Source organism: Bombus huntii, chromosome 14 (genome assembly GCF_024542735.1).
Source record: "Bombus huntii isolate Logan2020A chromosome 14, iyBomHunt1.1, whole genome shotgun sequence".
NCBI classification, from domain to species: domain Eukaryota; kingdom Metazoa; phylum Arthropoda; class Insecta; order Hymenoptera; family Apidae; genus Bombus; species Bombus huntii.
Window position 1 is genome coordinate 3126340 of NC_066251.1, and position 19349 is coordinate 3145688.

Below are 19349 nucleotides of genomic sequence, written 5' to 3' on the forward strand. Positions count from 1 at the left end.
TGGAGGAACAACAGTAATCATGAAGATTTCAAAGACACAGCCTTTTACTGCAAGTTTTTATAAAAATCTTAGTACAATTCTTTATACACCATTCTTTATAACATTTTATTGCGTCTATGTTGTGCATTAATAATAAATAAAATTTTCATGTTTGACTACATATTTTACAGATTTCAGTAATACACATAAGTAGAACATACTTATTCATGTCTTAGGTCAATATGTAGAACACACTTAAATGAATATTATTAAAAAAAATCCAAATCTTTCATGATTGCATATCAGACTTAATTGTATCAGATGTATCAATTTATAGTTATTTCCTTAACACATTTATCAGAAATATATTTGTACAAGTACTGATAATATTATTAAGAAAGGACATATGGAAATAGCTTATGTTTCTATTTAAGGACATTTTCGTTCTACTTGGCTTTTGCCGCTTTCTTCATATTCTTGGCTTGATATCCACATTTGTTGGAAAGTTCCAATTGAAGCCAAAATTGATCCACCGATCCAAGCTCCGAATCGTCGTTCAGCACATCCATTTACACTAATTAGTTTCAATCTCATACTAGATGGAATTCTCATGGAAAGATCTCGGTTTAAACGTTCCGGAAAGCCCTGTATGATATTATATGAATGTTAAAAATTATGAAAAATTGTTGATATGAAATTAACATTTTTTATTAATATATACCTGAATGAATGAATTGCCACCAGTCACAACAACACTACCATAAAGTGCTGGTCTTACATCAACATCACACATGCCTACACTAGTTGTAACAATATGACCTACTCCTAACATAGTATTACCAACCAGACCACCACGCATTTGTACCATACTGGGGTCAAAAAGTGCTTCTGGTATACGAAATCTTTCACTTCCAAAATCCTTGAAATTTTATTTTATTGTTTTATTAAATATCTAACTATTCAATTTTTTTGATAATTGTATATTACTTAATTTTTACCTGATGATATCCAGCAGGAAATTCATATTGAACTGCAGGAATTGTGGAAACAATTTTTTCATCATATGGAGTTTCTGATACTTGCAACACTGTAGCTTGGAAGTCCTGTATAAGTTTCTTTACCATATAATTATGCCAAGATTTAGTAACATCAGGTAATCCCTTCTTTCTTACCCATCTTGGTTTTTCATGATCTTTAACAACTTCTTTGCTACCCACCATGTAAGAAGGGGACAAGTCAATGTCATTATCCTGTTATTATTTTGAAAATACAGTTATCCATCTTCTACACTATCATAAAAGAATATTTACAACCATATTTATACCTGAAGAAATTGTCTGCATTGCATACTTATATAATCTCCTCCAAGTGGAGATTTAACTATTGCCTGTGTTAATACAAAACCGTCTTGAACTGGTACAGCAGAAGTATGTGTTGCACCACTGTCAACTACAATACCAGTTGCTCTACCATTTGCAAAAGCAGCAAGAACCGCATTTTTGACAAGGAAATAGGCTGGTACATTATACTTCTCAAACATTAGTTCAGTCAGTTTTTCTCTTTTACTGCGTACATTCCATGGAGATTCAGAAAACAGTACTGGATGATATTCTGCATCTGACTGAATTACTTTGGAATAGGTATAATCTAAAACCTATTAAAACACATACTCAGATATATCTATATTCTATACACATGAAAATGAAATTTACTGTAGAATATTATATTTCTACATTACCTTCTCAAAATGATCCCAATCCTCAATCATCCCATCCTTCATGTAACTTACAACTTCCATATTGCTTCTTGGAACATGAAGTACAGTAGTATCAATATAATACTTGGTCCCAGATTGTGTAATATTGTTGTCTGGCTTTTTATCATCAATGTCCATTGGTTCTGTTTTTGTTGCTGTACAATTGCCATCTTCTCCTACACCTATAACTGCTGGAATTTCAGCTTTAGGGGTATCTTCTTGAGCATAACCAACTCTTAAAGAATGATGACCCAAGTCAAATACTAAGGCTCCAATTTCATCTCCTCCATAAAGCATGCCGCCTGACATTTTGTTTATTTTAAAATATCTATGATAAGAATTAGATTGTTTCAGTTGAAAAATCCTCCCTTAATAACATTTAAGTTTATATAATATAGTAAACTAGCCTTAAATGTAGGTTTTTATAAAAATGATATAAATAATAAGTTTACTACAGACAAATTGAAGTGGTAACAAATATAATACTAACAAATTCGTGAATTACAATTAAATTTCTATCTCTCTCTTAACCTTATAACTCACCGTAACTTTCTTACAAAAATAACTCAATGAAATTGCAAAAATACATGCATTTGACGACTACATGAACGTTTATTTACGTATTTCTTTTAAATACAACAGAAACATAACCTCAAATCAGAAAGACGCTTGATACCGCCACCATAAACATGGTTATCTCTAGATACACACAATCGAATTTTATAATCCTTAGATCTCCTCACATGTGTGTTTCGCATAAGAATTAAAATGAAGGTATATTAATAGTTTATTGTAAACAATTGTAAAATCACGCAGCAATATCATTTTTGTAACACAATTATAATACAAAATAAGTGTATACAATATTTTTCGTATCACTTAATATTTCATTTACGTGACAAATAAGAAATTATAAATGAGATGTATAATATGTAATAACGATGAATGTTTTGGAAGAAGTAAAATTACATTTAAAAATCATCTCCACAGAGAGACAGACGTATAGATTTTCCATCCCCAGAAATAATAAAAAACGTAGCTGGTTTTTAGGATTGTTTAAACCACCTGTTAATTCAGTAAAGTCTCAATGATGCCGCTGTTATCGCGAGATGCCCACGAAATGGCGGCGCTAGTCAGAACGTCGGTAGACTCGAGACAATGAGGAGGTGTGTAGTTGTCTTTTAGCCATGTTCTGCCGTTGGATTCGCGATAGTGTTGTGGAAAAATGAGGTTTGTGGATGCGAGACTCAATCTGTCGTTTAATGCGCGACGGTGAGTCAAAAAAATTGGCATGTATTCGCTCGACAGGACATTATATGCTCGTGCAGCAATCGTGTGAAGAAACTACACTGGGTTTTTGTACGCGTCGGAGTCTGTGACACCCGCTGGCCCAATGGAGCCGCGTATTCTTCCTATCCCGTTGGCTTTGTTGACATTCATCGTATTGGGTAAGTCTAACTTGTTCTTAGTATGAAGGTATGTTAATTTATATTATTTTTACCTGGAATAATGTATTTATCGTGAATTTCATTGAGATATCTTATTATTAGAAATTGATTTAAATCACTGGCACATTCACACGTATGAAAGGGAAAATGTAGTTGTCCGTGGAGGATAAAGTTGTCACTAGCAGATATATTATGAAAATACTTTTTCATTCATTTCTATAGCTAAAAGTGCAAAGTGATTTTATTATATCTTATCTGATGTTTTATCGATGAGCATGGAAACGGGGAAACATCATTGCGTATCGTTTTACAGTTACCACTGTTTGCATCCCGTCTAATCTAGTAGTAAGCAAATATTTACGAAACTATTCTGCGATTTTGTGTTTGCTAATCTCTTAATATTAGAGATTACGTCTTTGAAAATGCTTGAAACTTATAGCCTAGACTTCAAGCTGCAAGGTACTGATATAATTTTTTAGTTAAACGAGTAACAAAATTACGAATTCCAGATATTAATGTACATTTAGAATCCGATTGTTAAATCTTATAAATCTACCTACGTATACACGCATAGACGCGCATATAGAGAACGTTACAAATTGCAAAACAGAGATCGTTTATGTTTTTGTTATGCGCAACATACTTTCATCAAGTAGAATTATTATGTAAGTAGTTGTTTAATTAAATCATTTATCACTGCGCAAGTTCGAATTAAATAATGAGCCGTTTAAGAGTCGAGACTTTATACGTCGATCAAGACGAACGAATGTATGAACGATATCATCGTGTGCATGTGAACAAGTATTTCTAACGATTAATGCTTATTTTGTAAGTGTTTTAAAAGATAAAGTTGAGAAGCACTGCATTTCGGGTGGCTATTATTGATGTAGAGAAGGATGGTAGTATAAGGGGGTGATTCGGGGTGTATTTCCGATTGCAACGATCTGGATGGAGACACATCCCTTGTCGTAATAACGAGAACTGTATAGGTCCCTTGATAAAAGTAACAATGAATTGGAAGAAATTTAAGCCAGAACTAGAGATCATTGTTCTACCGCATAGTACACTACAAGCGAAAATAAAAGTTTCGGACTTCTATATTACAGATTTATTATAGAGGTTACACCGCTGGAAGCATTTGTGTTTAAACACTTCAGCGGAGTATTCCAACAATGCGGCAGGCCTCTCCTTACGATTTTATCGTGATAGGAAATGCATGTGCTAAACATTCAGCGTCGCTATGTTAATCTATCTCAGCAGACCTTCCCACGCAAAAAATTAAACATCCTATTCTTTTTACCATCGCACCGTATGATAAAAATATGGCCAGAATTATCCCCCTTATTATTCTTTTTGTTTGCTTTGATCATTACATACGTTCGTCTAGTTAGATATAAAGATCCATTTCCGGCTCGTCATGGTGGAGAAGTATACAAACACTGAAAGGGGTCTTAAAAGGGTGCGTTCCTCAAATAAACCAGTTAACTTTGCCCGAGATACGATTATACTGATGTGCAGTAAACTGCAGAACAATTATGGATCAATGCAAACAGAAGTTTGCTAGCCTTGTGAACCCTCGAGTTTCAGTTCGATGAACTGAAACTCTATATTAATTGATCCAATGTGAAAAAAGGATTGGGAATCTTTCCTTGTGTTTTTCCATTTTCTCTTATACAATGTGCGCATATAAGGACTTGTTCGTGATGTATGTCCAGTGTACGAAGATCCACTCTAACGCTGGTAGCCCAAATACGGAATGGATCGTACAACATACAGGCGTTCAAATGTAATCCATGTAAAGTGGTATTTACAAACGTGTGTATTCTGCGACTGATGTCGTAACGACACCTTAATGGTCAGCGCCCACGCGATGTATGTGCGTGCATATTGATATATGGGGTGATTTACCTAAGATATTTTCTTTCATCTTGATAAAGAATTCTTAATTAATTTTAATCATTTACTTCGTTTCGATTATTTGATTTGAAAAGAAATTACACTCGTTCAAACGTGTAATACGGTAGCAATTCTATTACCGCTATACTAAGGTATAGGTATGCATGTGAGTGTGTTATCCTTTCAAGGCAGTACGTTGCTTCCTTGATTCTCATTCTTCTTTGACGTTTCGTGGAACAGCACCTTGAACGGAAGTAACAGTCACGGTACAAAGAAGATACGAGAGAGAAAGATGGAAGAATCCGGTTCGAGGAATAAATGTATCAGTCGCAAAAATCAATCTTAGATTCCCGTGGCTTATCCATACGTCTTAACGTCACCCGACAACCCCGACTTTGTAAACGATTAATTGATTTCCCTGTAGGAGGGTCGCAACATCTTTCTCCCCATCGTTTCCGATTCATCAGTATTTATGAGTCACTGTGTAGATTTGTCGTACCGCGATGTATATGTACCTTGCCTTCCTTCACGGTCTGTTCGTCACATGTCGAGTACTTTTACCGCGTTTTTCAACATTCTCCCTCCTTCCCTTGCCAACTTCTACAGACGTACGAACTCGCTCCGCAAATTAATCCGCGCTGTGAAAAAATTCAGGAGATTTATTGACGCGCGGAAATTCACGAGAGGTGACGAATGCGTTCAAGCATTTGTGAATCGAAAAAAACACAAGAAAAAGAACGAGGTTAAATTATTTCTTACCAGGTAATTAAATTAAAAGATACAGTATGGTTATGGATATAGGGGGAAAATACCATTCTCAAGTTATTCTACCGCAGTCATAATTGTTCTATGAAACTCAATAAAATGGTTGGCGATGCGAAATGATCCTTACGTCGATGACGTGAACCTTATTTTCAGGAAATTATCCGATACATCTAACTTGTTCGAGATAACATCAAGACTTGTAAGATTGTACGTGATACTCTCGTTTTTCTTCTTTCTCTCTCTTCTTCTGTCTGATTCTTAGTATTTCTTTCTCTCCCGTTATGCTACTAAACAAGATGTATAAACTGATGTCTGATAGAAAATAAGGTGCAGTGGTTGTTCCCGCGACAGATTTACCTCGCGCATGCATTGCAATGGTTTTCCTCTTGATCTATTTCGGTATGCCGTGCGGTAGGTTGTCGCCCGCGCTCATAAATCAAATAGTCAGACGGCGAACGGTTTATTTTCCTTGAGAATGCACCGTCGTGGCGCTATCGGGCGCCAAATTTCGCACGTTCCTTCCTTTCTCTTCTTCCCTTTTTCTTATTCCCTTCGAAGCATCCACTTTTATACTTTCGCAATAGGGATTAATGGGATTAATCTAGAAATACAAAAATATCGAAAGTTCGAAAATCGAAATATTTGAATAATAATTACCTCGTGCAAAATAATTTTAGTATTTTTGTAACCTATGACTTTAAATGAATTGATTGATATATAATATGTTATATTTCATGAAACTTCTCTTTTCAGCATCCACCTTTACACTTTCGCAATGATTAATGTTCAAGTAGTATCGTTGAGTTATAGATAACTATAATTTATGGCAAATCATTAAAATTCATAGTATTTCATTTAACTTTGTATTTGACATTTTTCATGATTAGAATAATATAATCAAATTAAATTAAAAATTCCAAAAGTAAGTAATCTAACCTATAATTGTTACGGTCCCCAATAACTTAATGATACCACTTATGAATTAATGGGATTAATCTTGAAGCGTAAAAATATCAAAAGTTCAAGAACTATGTTCGAAAACCGCAAGCACTGATCCGATCGATTCAACGAAATAATTCATACTATTTCATAGGTTTTTTGACTACGCGAAGTTTGCTGCATTAGCGTGGTGGTAAAAATTGAAATTATTATTAGACACATTATAATGAAAAAGCGACGAATAGAATTTGAACGAAGAAAGAAGTTTAATATGAAAGAGATATAAATTACTTCTGTCGATCGCTGAAGACGTGTTTGTTCCTCCGCGAAGGTTGCACAGGAAGGTGACAGACCACCGTGAGCGTGAAACTGTAACCCAATAACCGACAGTGCTTCTCAATTTTATGGAAGTATCGATTGAACTAGTTATTACTAAAATTGATACGATTACTCATTATTTTTTAAGTAATTGTATAATGTTGATATTTGTCATGTTACTAAATACGGAATTGATCACTATTAGAAATATTTGACAATTTTGTGTACTATTAACTAGGGATCGTAACCATTATAAATTAAAAAAGTTATGGTATAAGAATTCATATCTTAGTTTAAATGATTTTAATTATGAATAAACATTATAGATGGTCAAAAACCTTTTCGATATTTTTCATAAAATTCTGAGAATAACTGTTATTTTTAGTCTCTGTCATTATCAGATTCGTTGTTGATAATTTACAGAAATTCTGGCATAAAAAATCGCTATTTTCTACTATTAGGACAACCAAAAGAAGTGAAAGATTGCTTTCAAATATCTAGCTTTGTACCACTAACTATTATTAATTTGAATAAATATAAGGAATTCTTCTTTCCTTGGGGTTATTGATACCTGACCATACTTTGAATTATGAAAAAGAAGCAATATTACATTAACGGCGTATTAAGTAAAATTATTTCAATATGCCTACAAGGGTTTTGTAACATTTTCATTCATAGAACTTCTTAATATTTTTTCAACGGCTTTTCCTTGATAAGAAAGTTCAGAGATGAGTTACCTGTACCGAAAGATCATTGGTCGGAGAAAATTTTCGCAATTATCTGCGTATAATGCGACTCTTTTAAAGAGAAGATCCTTAAGAATTTCTTGAGAGAACTCTAACGAGCTGGCTAGAATTCTTCGGCCGTGTCGATCTTTAAGGTCTGCTGCGTGAATGTAGATAAAGAAACAAAACCGTTTAATACGAAATATCTCATTGTTAAACAATATTTCAAATAATTGAAACGCCGCGATAAACTGCCAACGAATTTACACGTTTTTAACTCCATAAAGAGATTATTCAGAAATTCTTTTTGTTCGTTGTTATTTGTTCTGTAAAAAGGAATAATCCGTAAGCATATCGATTGCTTGGAATTAAACAATAGGGTCTAGGCATTCACTGGAAATCGTTCGCATCGCGTCCCATAAAATGGCTCCTTCAGATTTTTCTTATTTCTTTGTTCTGACAAAGAATTATTCAGAAAAGATGTTGAATCGTCCTGCGTCGTCGTTCTATACGTGGTATCGGGCGATCGCAAAGCCCTACAAAAGAAAGAAAAGAAAGGAAAAAAAGAAGAATTTAGGCACTCGGCTCGGGTGTCTCGTTAAAGGGCTAAAGGGTGCTTGCGTAGGGTTGCCGACCCTTCATCCCCACTCTTCTCTCCAGTTACTTTACAACACACTCGTATCTCTCCTCTTATACCTAAACCTCTAATAATTTTTTCAACATGTACCATTATGATACTTATCCACCTACGCACGTATGAGATAACTTACCAAAACACAATTGAGACTTGATGATGTTATGGCTATAATGTTATCCTTTATCCCTCTGTTAGTTGGTAAGATAGATGCTCATTAAAACTTCGCTTTACAAAATTTTTGTAGCAATTTTTGTAGAAATTTTTTGTAGCGCATTTAGGTAATGTTTAGGAAAGTGATAGAATAAATTTATATCCTTAATTTTATTTGTTAAGAATTATAATTAAAAATAGTATTTTCTTGTAACAGCTAATGCAGGTGGATTGTATTTTACTATCGAGCCACAAGATGTAGTGGTTGAACAGGAAAGTCCTGCTAGATTAGATTGTGAAGCAAAAAGTGATTTTGGAAAACCCAGTATACAGTGGAGAACTGACGATGGACAACCGATTAATTTTATTGGAGATAGTTACCGGTAAGGGTATTAAGGTCTAAAACGATATTACTTTGTTCTTAGATGAAGGTTTTCTTTTATCATGCCTTTTTCTTTTTATAGATCTCAATTAGCTAATGGATCTTTGTATATAAATAGTGTTAGGAATAGTAGTCTGGTATTGACTGGAAGCTATCAATGTTTAGCTTCTGTAGATGATGTTGGGGCTATTGTTTCTCGAACTGCCACAATTAAAATTGCAAGTTAGTATTTAGGACCAATATAAGCTTTTCAAGTTATTGTGAATCAAAATCATGTAAAAATGTTGTTTTAAAGGTTTGCCAGGATTTGAAAGAGAACCTCAAGATACTATGGTTTATCCAGGACAAATTGCATATTTAAGTTGTACACTTCTCACATCCTCCAGTTCATTGATTATACAATGGTTAAAAGATGAACATCCATTGCTGCTTGATGATAGAATGACAATTTTGCCATCAGGTGCATTAGAAATTGATGATGTTAATATACAAGATATTGGATCATACAGGTGTAGTGCTAGTAGTTATGGACAATCTAGACTCAGTAATAAAGCACAATTAGGATTGTTAACAAGTGATATTGGTTAGTGTAAATCTTTAAACATGATCTCTATAAACTAGCAGATATTAATTTGTTACCTGCTGCTATAGATCAAGAAAGTACTCCACCAGTCTTTATTGCTAAGCCATTACAACAAATGACTATTGAAGAATCAACAGTCACACTTGAGTGTGCTGCCAATGGCTACCCAAAACCAAGTATACTTTGGTTGAAAGATGGTGTTGCCATTGATTTAACATCTTTTCAATCTAGGTATGCAGTCAAGATGTATATAAGATGGAGAAGTTGAATTTTTAAGCTTCTTTTTTAATTGTTTAGGTACAGTAGAGTTGCTGCTTCCAGTCTTGTGATAAGTAATGTTCAAGAAATAGATGATGGTTCTTATCAATGTCGTGCAGAAAATGAAGTTGAAACATTAGATGCAGCTGCTGATTTAATTGTACAAGGTATTCTAATTTCACTATCAGTATTTCCACATATTCATTTTATTCTACACTATTTGATGCTATATCATTGTTTTATTACCTATATAGTTCCACCAAGATTTATTAGAAAGCCAGAAGATAAGGTAGCTAGTGAAAATCAAGATTTAGAATTTGAATGCGAAATTTATGGCAAACCAGAACCGAAAATTACATGGCTCAAAAATGGAGAACGTATTACCTTAAGCGCATACTGGCAAATTGTGAATGGGTATGTTTACTAACTATCACTGAAAATGGATCAAAATAATTCATAGAGTATAAGAAATTGAAATAAATGTTTCTTTCTTAGTTACAACCTTAGAATTAACGGCCTACTACTGATAGATGCTGGAATCTTCCAATGCATAGGAACAAATTCTGCTGGAAGTGTACAAGCTGCAGCACGTTTAACAATTAATCAGCCTAGTGAGTTCTGCAATTGAAATTATCTATATTCAATTTCCTATATGTACAATCTAAATAATTTTTTGTAGTAAAATTTATTTTTACGTTTATTTAATATATTTATTAGTTTATATATTTTTTATTTATTTATTTGAGAGCATAACGTATATTATATTTAATTTCTATTTTTTTTTTGTACAAATTTTAATTTAATTATTTTCCATTTGTGTTTCCTCCTTTTTTAACTGTGTTGCATGCTAACATATGTATTCAGAAAAGGCAAATCCCCATAAATCAACTACCCCAAAGACAGTTCCTAAAAAGAAGTTACTATTGCATCGGCAATTGTATAATAAAACGTGGCAGCACCCAAGTACCCTTTTAGGTCACACAATGTCTGCATTTACCCCCAATCCACCACTTTCCATTGGTCCCTCTGATGATCCTGCAGATCTGCCTGGATCTGTTAAATTTCCTAATTCCCTTTACGACCCAAAATCCCATTTTGTAGATGACACAGACAGTTTGGAGTCAATAGAAGGAAGTGTCCCGTCAGCACCAAGGAATTTAAGTCACGTCATTGTCACTGCTAGATTCGTAACTTTACGGTGGCAAGAACCCGAGAATAGAAATGGAGAGATTCTAAATTACTATATTTATTACAAACAAGAAGGTGTTCAAAGGTGACAATTAGTTCCTCGATAAATGCACTTATGGTTCGTGTTTAGTTGCGTCTTCTATACAATAGTAAAATCTTACAGAGAACGAGTTACTCATAGGCAACAAAAATTAGAGGCAGTAATACAGGGTTTACAACCAAGTATGACGTATCAATTTCGAGTGGTCGCCGTGAATGAAAGAGGGATGTCCGGAATGTCCAGCGAAATATTACAAGTTACCACACTTACTGAGGTCTGTCTATAATTTCAAACATATCTAGTAAATTAAACGTATTATTCCATGACCGAAGTATTACAAACTTATTATTGCAATAGGCCAATGTCCCTGGACCTCCACTGAATTTAGAGGGACATGCTACAAGCAGTGTGAGCATTGCGTTATCTTGGGAAAAGCCACAAGTAGTCAATGGAAGAATTTCTAAATACATAATTACATTTGTAGAGGTATATCGTTTTGAATAAAAGATGTTAATAATTACTTAATATAATGTATTAAATGTTAAATTTTTAAAGGGTGACAATGAGGACATAACGCGTGAAACTACTAGTACGATGCACGAATTAGTAGATCTCGTGCCTTATACGGAATATAGTATTAAAGTTCAGGCTGTAAATGAGAACGGTCCTGGCGTGTTTAGTAGAGATATCGTAGTCCGGACTTATAGTGCACAACCTACTCAACCACCACACAATGTTACAGTAGAACCAGTTAGTCCTACAGTGGGTATTACATTTAGAATTCCATAGATAAAAATATTGAACAATTCGAGTATCATTGTATAGCTTTTTGCTATTTTTGTTTTTAGAGTATTATAATAAGATGGGAACCGCCACTCGAAGGACAAAATGGAATTGTCACTGGTTATAAAATTCGTTATCGTCGTTACGATCGCGGTTCACAGCCGGTAACTATAACAACTGAAGGAAATCAACGTTCACGAGTACTCACTGGACTTGAAAAACATGTTGTCTATCAAGTTCGTATATGTGCCTTAAACGTTAATGGAACTGGACCTTGGACAGAATGGATACAGATAGAAACATACGAAACCGAATCTGATGAAAACCGAGTGCCAAATACACCCAGCAACTTAAGAAGTTAGTAAATTCTTAAAACTTTTTATGTTACTGTGAGCTTTAATTCATATATGTTAAACATATTTTTTGTTTATATATTTACAGCAAAAGTAATGTCTGATTATATACAAGTTTTTTGGAATCCACCGAAAGATCAAAGTATTAAAGTAAAGGGATATAAACTTGGATGGGGAAAGGGAGTCCCTGATGTTGAAGTTCGACTTCTTGATGGAAAAGAACGGTCTTTTACTATAGATCAATTAGGTGAATAGTCAAATTTGTAGTTTCATGAAGTCATAAACGTGTTAGATATGTTATATTATCTTTCTTTTTTATTTAGAACCAATCACTGAGTATGTTATATCACTAAGAGCAACGAATGATGCTGGCGATGGTCAACCAGCATATGCAAACGTGAGAACTACGGAACGTTCTGTATCTGAATTTTCTGTGCCTTTACTACCACCTGTTGGTCTTAAAGCCGCTGTTCTGTCTGACACTACAGTCGTACTATACTGGACTGATACAACCTTGCCAAAAACTCAAGTACGTAAATGTTTATATTAATATACTATACTAAATTAGGAAACCTTATTAAAAAGAAATAATAACATTACAGTTCGTAACGGATAATCGATATTACGTAGCACGTTATACGTCACATCATCATAGCAGCAACCCTCGTTATAAATATCATAATGCAACTGATCTTAATTGCATGATAAATGATTTAAAACCCAATACGATATATGAATTTGCAGTCAAGCTTGTTAAGGTATTTATAATTTATTATTTCGAAGAATATCTAATTATATATAAGGGTATTTAAATAACTTAGTAATTATTTAGGGAAAACGAGAATCGCTATGGAGTATGGTTGTTACGAATCAAACTCAAGAAGCTGCACCTAGTTCCGCGCCCAGGGATTTGATGATTCAGAGTATCGGAGACCGTCCAACTTCAGTTTTAGTGCGTTGGCAACCTCCTAAACAACCAAATGGACCAATTACAGGTACTCATTAATACTTTTAATAGTAGTGTAAAGTGTATAATAATAATGATGCATACATTTGTTTCAGGATATATTACTTTTTATTCGATTGATAATACGAAATGGGATCGTGATTGGTTATTGGAAGCCGTAGTTGGAGATAAAACTGAGTGCATTGTGAAGGGCCTCCAACCAAGTACAACCTACTACTTCAAGATCCAAGCACGGAATTCAAAAGGATACGGTCCTTTTTCTACAACTGTTCCATTCAAGACGCCTCAAAGTAAGCATTTAATTCTTATAAGTGTATATGCACGTACTACACAATTTTTTTAGTTTCGAAAGTTTGTTCAGTGTTCCGTATATAGTGCTATTTATAGTGACTACTATATCTTTATATCTCTTCATATCGTATGTGTTATGTCGGTGTCTTATTACTATATTTTTTTATTTCTATGCTAGGCAGTGGTATGGATGTCTATGATGAATTGCATGATCGAGGTAAGACATTATTCTTCTTTAGTTTTTTGTTTTTAGCATAGCATGTACTTTAAAGTGTAAATTGAGTGATGAGAGGTAATGTAAATACTGCATTGTGATTGCACTATCATCAATATTACTGTCGTTACTGTTACAACTACTAAACTTTGGAATTAATTTACAGATGGACGTGGACTTTCAAATTTCTTAATCTATGTTATTGTGGGTTCTTCTATTGTTTTAACCACTGGTATAACAGTGGTGGTTGTAATTGTATGTTGCAAGCGCAATCCAGATTCGCCTGATAGGAAGAAAGGGTATGTATTATACATATATTTACAATATGTTTTGTATAACGTTATTTTTACAAAAATTACAATTGTAATGTGTAGATACATGAAAGACACAAATCAAAAAACAAACATTAAACCGCCCGATTTATGGATTCATCATGATCAAATGGAATTGAAAGCTCTTGAGAAATCTTCAATAAATGGAGAGGCATCTACTAGCGGTGTAGCTAGTAATACCTTACCTAGGTCAAATAACCAGGATTATAATCAAGAGAATGTGCATGGAAATTCTAGTTCATTGGATAAACGTACTTACGTACCAAGTTACATGGGTAAGTTTTTGAAGATAATATTTTTCAACAAAACACTTCATCACATCAAACACAATACTTACAAGATTTTATTCATTTCATTGAATTTTTAGCTCTCCATATATTTTATTATGGTTATACAAATATTTAATACCATTTCTAACATAATTAGGTAGTTTTAATGATTTTTTATTTGCCATTAGAACCTCGGTTAAGATTTTTTAGAAAGAAAATTCTATTTTGTTTATCATTTTCCTGATTTTTGTATTCGGTTTATGTTTACTCACTCAACATTAGGTAACACTGATGAGAAGTGCTCAACCCTGAGTAGACAACATAGTCGAGGAAGCCATAAACCTAAACTCATTACACTTCCCGTTGACAGTGCATCTTTACATCAACGTAAGTAATAGTAAAATTAAGCGAGGAGATGTAATGTTTTGTGACTATAGTATATAATATTGATTTGTATACAATAATATTAATGAAATGTAATCTCTTAAGCTGTATGACAAAGTACTGAACTTGTTACAGCTATAGCGACGGCCACACCGATTGTAAACACAAGCATGTCACAGCCAACAATTCATACATCATGCAGTGATACGCCATCCGTGAGACAGAATTATCCTCGAACTGTAGCACAATACAGTTTAAGTCGAGCACACATTACTTTAGAACCAACACCGGAATCGAGTCCAGACTCTTGTAATATTTCAACTTCGTATGAACCAATGCAAAGTCAAGTAAGATTCTTATACAGTTGGTAATAAACACTTAAATAAAGAATCCCATTTCATATAAATTATTTATATTTAAAGCAATTATCATATGGTACAAGTGGTCAGTCCTATAGTGGAAATACTCAATACGCTTCAGGACACTATAGCAATAATAATCAACCATCAAGTGTAGGTGGTGGAGTTGATGGTGGTAGCGGTAGTAAAAGGATGCAGGGACATCCTTTGAAAAGTTTTAGCGTGCCAGCACCTCCACCTCAGTCTGCACCTTCAACACCAGCCCAACAAAAACACGGCGGTGAGCCCCATCGTTTATTGTTTTTATAGCCTATCTCATCTTGCATGTGTATTATGATATTTTTTGTTGTGTTCTTTAGTTTCTCAAGTAACAGTAAGACCTACAATGTCTGGAAGTCCATACAAGAAACCACAAAGTTCTACACAGTTAGCAAAGAATAGATTAGCCTCAGTTTCAAATCCGGTGCACACTTCGGAAGAAGTTGAACGGTTGAAGGTAATCTTTTAATTTTATATCATAGTGTTATAAAGAAAAGATAAAGGAATTTCAACTACTTCTATTACATTCGACCATGAGATAAGATGCTGAACTATTTGTTTTTATTTTTTACAGCCTTCTTACAGTACAGAAGAATTAAATCAAGAGATGGCTAATTTAGAAGGCCTTATGAAAGACCTAAATGCCATAACAGCATCTGAATTTGAGTGCTAGAAGAGGTTCCTAAACCTTGTGCCATCTCAATTCAATAGACTGCAATGATACATTCTCAATGTTAGTACCTGAGAAATAGATGTAACAATTATGTTACACGTCGAAACTCTTGACGAAGTTTATACGCAAAAAAAAAAACATAATTGGCAGTGTATAATCGATGACCGATGAACGGCCCCGATATCGAACTTTTTGAACAATTCATTTGAAAGCTGTAATCCCAGTGATATTGGACTAGAACGAGTTCTTTCCTAGTCAATTTGCTTTTTCCTCTGGTACTAACGTTGCTTTTTACGATAAAATGCAAAGTATACTTGCCAATGTATTCTGACACTGCCACATTCTTGTAGCGAATTTGTATTTTGCAAGAACGTTGAGTAGTATGGTTTGAAAGTGTTGATGAAAGAATTGAACATTTTATTACGGACTTTTAACGGTGTATTTTTGTGCATACGGTGTGTGCAAGTCAATCTAAATGGAAGGAAATGGTAAGTTCGATTCTTATCGATGATCTTTCAACGCGAATAGATTATGTTAAATTAATAATTCAATGAATTCACAGCGAAGAGAAACGGTTTGAATGTTTTTTCAATTTTTATATGTGAGAAAATGATGGGTAATTTCGCGATTATCTTTTATATGCATCATAAAAAAAGTAACGATCTTGCCTAAAAAAGCGAAAAACAAAAGAATTCGTATTGCATCCAAAAACTCACGCGCTCTTTGCCATGATTTTGTAACTTATACTCATAAGAGAGAGTACATTTTATATATCAGTAATATCGACTGCCATACTTACGCTTAGGATGGCTAGATCACGTGAGTCTCTTAATCGAACAATTAATGGTTCATTACACATAAGGCGGACAGTAGGAATATATTTTCTATTTTTTTATCCGTCAGAATGTTTTTCATAACATTTTATCAATGTTCGATAATAGGTTTTATACGGTATGGTACTTTCAAGTTAGTTATTTTAGTATTAGTTGATTAAAATACAATAAATCATCAAGAAGTTTTACTAATTTTATATTATTTATAAAATGTATTAAACGTTGCCTGTAATTTGACGAATTATATTTAACAGGCTGAAATATTTTTCATTTATACAAAATCTCAACGTTTTTGAACACTGTGTAATGGCCTTAAAACATTTTTGTATTAAGTTGACCTATACTCAGTGGCTTTGGCAGCTTAATAAGGAACTTTGTTCCTATTTACGGAAGAACGTACGCGTATACTTTTAAAGCAACAATGTAGTATTACGATCTCATTGAGAAATTATTTTAGGGTTACAAGTGAACATCGAGTATGGGTATTATAATAAGCTGTATAGCATACGAGAATTAAGAATTTGAATATCGCGCGTCTTGTCGTAAGAATCTCATGTATCGATTACACGATACGTTTTCAGCGAGATATCGATAGTATCGATAGTGTTTATATATTTAAAATTTCGATAGTTCGTTTAACTTTTAAATAAGCATTATGTTTTTAACGTCCAGTTAAGGTACGTAAGTCGGTCTAATTAATAGAATTAAATTAAATTTTAGAGTCGTTTTTGCAAACTATTTTTTATGCAATATTTAGAAATTGTTTGTAAGTACTATATGTTATTTCGTTTGAATAGATTTCAACAGCACATCTATTGATGACTTGCAATAGTGCAGGTACTTTGCAAGAAATGAAAACAATCGAATTTCTCTGTCATATTCGAAACGATGACGACGGACAGATTGTCACATAGGATATTAAAGCGGCAGTTCTTTGACCATATCCGTCGAAACACATAGTTAATACATATTTCCTTCCAATGCTAGGAATCTGCTACGTAATAAATTTTTTACAATGTTTTATTGCGATATATACGCAGGTCTCTTTAGTATTAATAAAAGAGAGACTTTGGAAGATGCAGGATAAAAGTAATGATTCTAACTTGAGACATATAAGAAGAAATGCGATCAGGTAATTTCTCATGTAGTATTCCGTATTATACCACCTTTTTAAGCACTTTTGTATTTTCTTAACGTTGAATATAATTGTACAAAAGTCCAACGCGTAAAGGACAATGCACCAAGACTCCCGTTGCGGCAAAGCCTAATATGGAAAATAGTACAAAGCAATATGTGATACTCTATTGTTTGTGATGCAATGCCAGTCGTGAATTATACGAAAGAAATCATCGGCTCGTCCAGAGTATTACATATTACTCGAATATTTGCTGCTAGACGGGAAGTATACCATTCATCTTGAGCAACGCGAAGCGAACTTCTTTTATCGTCGGCTTAGCTCTGATTAGAGAGTTATTCAAACTAGTATTAAGATATATGTATTCGCGACAATGCACGATTTCGATTCATTCTCATCTCCTGTCTCGAATATTACAGTTTTCTTGGATAGAGAAAATATTACGAACAAAGTGGCTGTACGCTTAATAGAGCAAAAATAATTCTAAATAATTTTCGAATGTTTTTCGTTTATGTCGAAATCGGAGATATTTTATAAATGTTTTAAGATTGGCACAATGGAACTGTGTGAGTACATGTGAGCTATACCGATAAGAAAAGAACCGCTTGTATATTAAATATATATATAAAATTTGTAACTATTGCGTGATTCAAAGGGCGATTTAGCTCTTTGTAATTAAAAAGAAAGGAACGGGCCTATAAAAAGGCCTGCAGAAATATTTTACCACAAAAGTATAGTAGATATATATAAAATATATATTTATCTATGTAAAATTATTATTTATTGATTTTTATGTATACTGAAAATATTGAGGATAAATGAATATTGCAAGATGCTAGAGGCTGGTTGGTTTTAATCATTTCCATTGATATATCGTTGTGATCATTGCTATCATTGTCATTATCATTACATGTCATTCTATTCATTGTCGTTCATTATTCTTCTCTTCGATCAGTGTCTTATGAATTTGTTAGGATTAGTATGAAAGTTCGGCGATAATCGGAAACTAAAAAAGAAGCTACAGGCCACTGATGTATGTATATAGATAGAACACCGCTACTTTATAAAGTAATTAAGTATTTATATACATATACATATAGCCATTATAAAATATAATTATTATATTTGTACAATACATATAAGGCAGCCATCTCTAATGAAACATTCATAACAAGTGTGTGATAATATTTGTAAAACTTGATATCCAATAAACAATCTTATGTTCTTTACAAATTATCATTTCAGTTTTTTTGTATGCTAGGTGAAGGAGAAATCGCAAATGTTGAGAAAAGGAGATATAAAGACATATGGGATCCTGCCTTTCTTTCAGTTTCAATATTATCCAATAATTGCTGTGGCAGAATTAAGTACGTAAGAGCAAAAGAAGTTCATTTTCAAAATTCTTGCAGAATGGCGCTAATTTACATCAAGAAATTTCAAATATTTCCATGCATTGTAGTGACATCTACGACGAGGGTGCTGCCATTTCACTAATGCTTCGTTTAATACGAACAAGCAAGAATAGATAGCGTTACATTACCAACTAACTGTGCACGTTTAAAAAAAGCAAAGGACAACAATACGCGATCGAGTGCGGTGAAAAATCGGTGAAATGGTGGAGTTGTGTCGTGCGTATATTTAGAACCAGGTAAG

At 33.6% G+C, this 19349-nt stretch overlaps 3 protein-coding genes and 1 long non-coding RNA gene across 12 annotated transcripts in view; 2 read left to right on the forward strand and 2 right to left on the reverse strand.

Moving 5' to 3' along the window:
* Positions 1-20: 20 nt before the first annotated feature.
* LOC126873095 (actin-like protein 6B) lies at positions 21-2691 on the reverse strand. 2 transcript variants are annotated; one of them, XM_050633620.1, is made up of 6 exons: positions 2387-2691; positions 1718-2063; positions 1304-1633; positions 978-1229; positions 701-898; positions 21-624 (listed from the first exon to the last, which is right to left on the reverse strand). In XM_050633620.1, the coding sequence occupies exons 1-6, from the start codon at positions 2491-2493 to the stop codon at positions 409-411; spliced, it is 1449 nt and encodes a 482-aa protein (XP_050489577.1). In that variant the 5' UTR covers positions 2494-2691; the 3' UTR covers positions 21-408. The 2 variants fall into 2 exon arrangements, with proteins under 2 accessions (XP_050489577.1, XP_050489578.1); XM_050633621.1 differs by having other exon boundaries at positions 2279-2457.
* Positions 2692-2855: 164 nt separating this feature from the next.
* LOC126873082 (neogenin) lies at positions 2856-18534 on the forward strand. 5 transcript variants are annotated; one of them, XM_050633580.1, is made up of 27 exons: positions 2856-2965; positions 3044-3183; positions 8831-8996; positions 9078-9217; positions 9291-9578; positions 9647-9809; positions 9876-10003; positions 10091-10250; positions 10332-10447; positions 10701-11109; positions 11188-11338; positions 11422-11550; positions 11620-11826; positions 11913-12204; positions 12289-12447; positions 12524-12729; positions 12803-12958; positions 13033-13195; positions 13263-13457; positions 13637-13675; positions 13839-13971; positions 14047-14279; positions 14556-14660; positions 14793-15004; positions 15080-15296; positions 15376-15512; positions 15630-18534. In XM_050633580.1, the coding sequence occupies exons 2-27, from the start codon at positions 3129-3131 to the stop codon at positions 15726-15728; spliced, it is 4458 nt and encodes a 1485-aa protein (XP_050489537.1). In that variant the 5' UTR covers positions 2856-2965; positions 3044-3128; the 3' UTR covers positions 15729-18534. The 5 variants fall into 5 exon arrangements, with proteins under 5 accessions (XP_050489537.1, XP_050489536.1, XP_050489540.1 ...); XM_050633579.1 differs by lacking the exon at positions 2856-2965 and having other exon boundaries at positions 2972-3183; XM_050633583.1 differs by lacking the exon at positions 2856-2965 and having other exon boundaries at positions 2972-3183; positions 10938-11109.
* LOC126873103 (uncharacterized) lies at positions 3198-8824 on the reverse strand. Of its 4 annotated transcripts, none has more exons than XR_007692301.1 (5): positions 6781-8824; positions 6502-6658; positions 6202-6445; positions 5839-6128; positions 3198-5717 (listed from the first exon to the last, which is right to left on the reverse strand). It is a non-coding gene; the product is annotated as an uncharacterized LOC126873103 (long non-coding RNA). The 4 variants fall into 4 exon arrangements; XR_007692299.1 differs by having other exon boundaries at positions 5839-6131; XR_007692300.1 differs by lacking the exon at positions 6502-6658 and having other exon boundaries at positions 5839-6131; positions 7075-8824.
* Positions 18535-19189: 655 nt separating the features above from the next.
* LOC126873083 (R3H domain-containing protein 1) overlaps positions 19190-19349 on the forward strand; it is a 29592-nt gene continuing 29432 nt past the window's right edge. Inside the window, exon 1 of the mRNA XM_050633592.1 lies at positions 19190-19344. The gene's annotated coding sequence lies outside the window, so the exon portion shown is untranslated. The remainder of the gene's footprint in view (positions 19345-19349) is intronic.

Coding starts and splice junctions, on each gene's coding strand:
- LOC126873095 (XM_050633620.1), bottom strand. CDS start 2,493: ATGCGAAACACACATGTGAGGAGATCTAAGGATTATAAAATTCGATTG. Junction 1,634..1,717: donor ATTGGGATCATTTTGAGAAG/GTAATGTAGAAA, acceptor GTGTTTTAATAG/GTTTTAGATTATACCTATTC. Junction 1,230..1,303: donor AATGCAGACAATTTCTTCAG/GTATAAATATGG, acceptor AAATAATAACAG/GATAATGACATTGACTTGTC.
- LOC126873082 (XM_050633580.1), top strand. CDS start 3,129: ATGGAGCCGCGTATTCTTCCTATCCCGTTGGCTTTGTTGACATTCATC. Junction 10,448..10,700: donor TTTAACAATTAATCAGCCTA/GTGAGTTCTGCA, acceptor ATATGTATTCAG/AAAAGGCAAATCCCCATAAA. Junction 11,339..11,421: donor AAGTTACCACACTTACTGAG/GTCTGTCTATAA, acceptor TTATTGCAATAG/GCCAATGTCCCTGGACCTCC.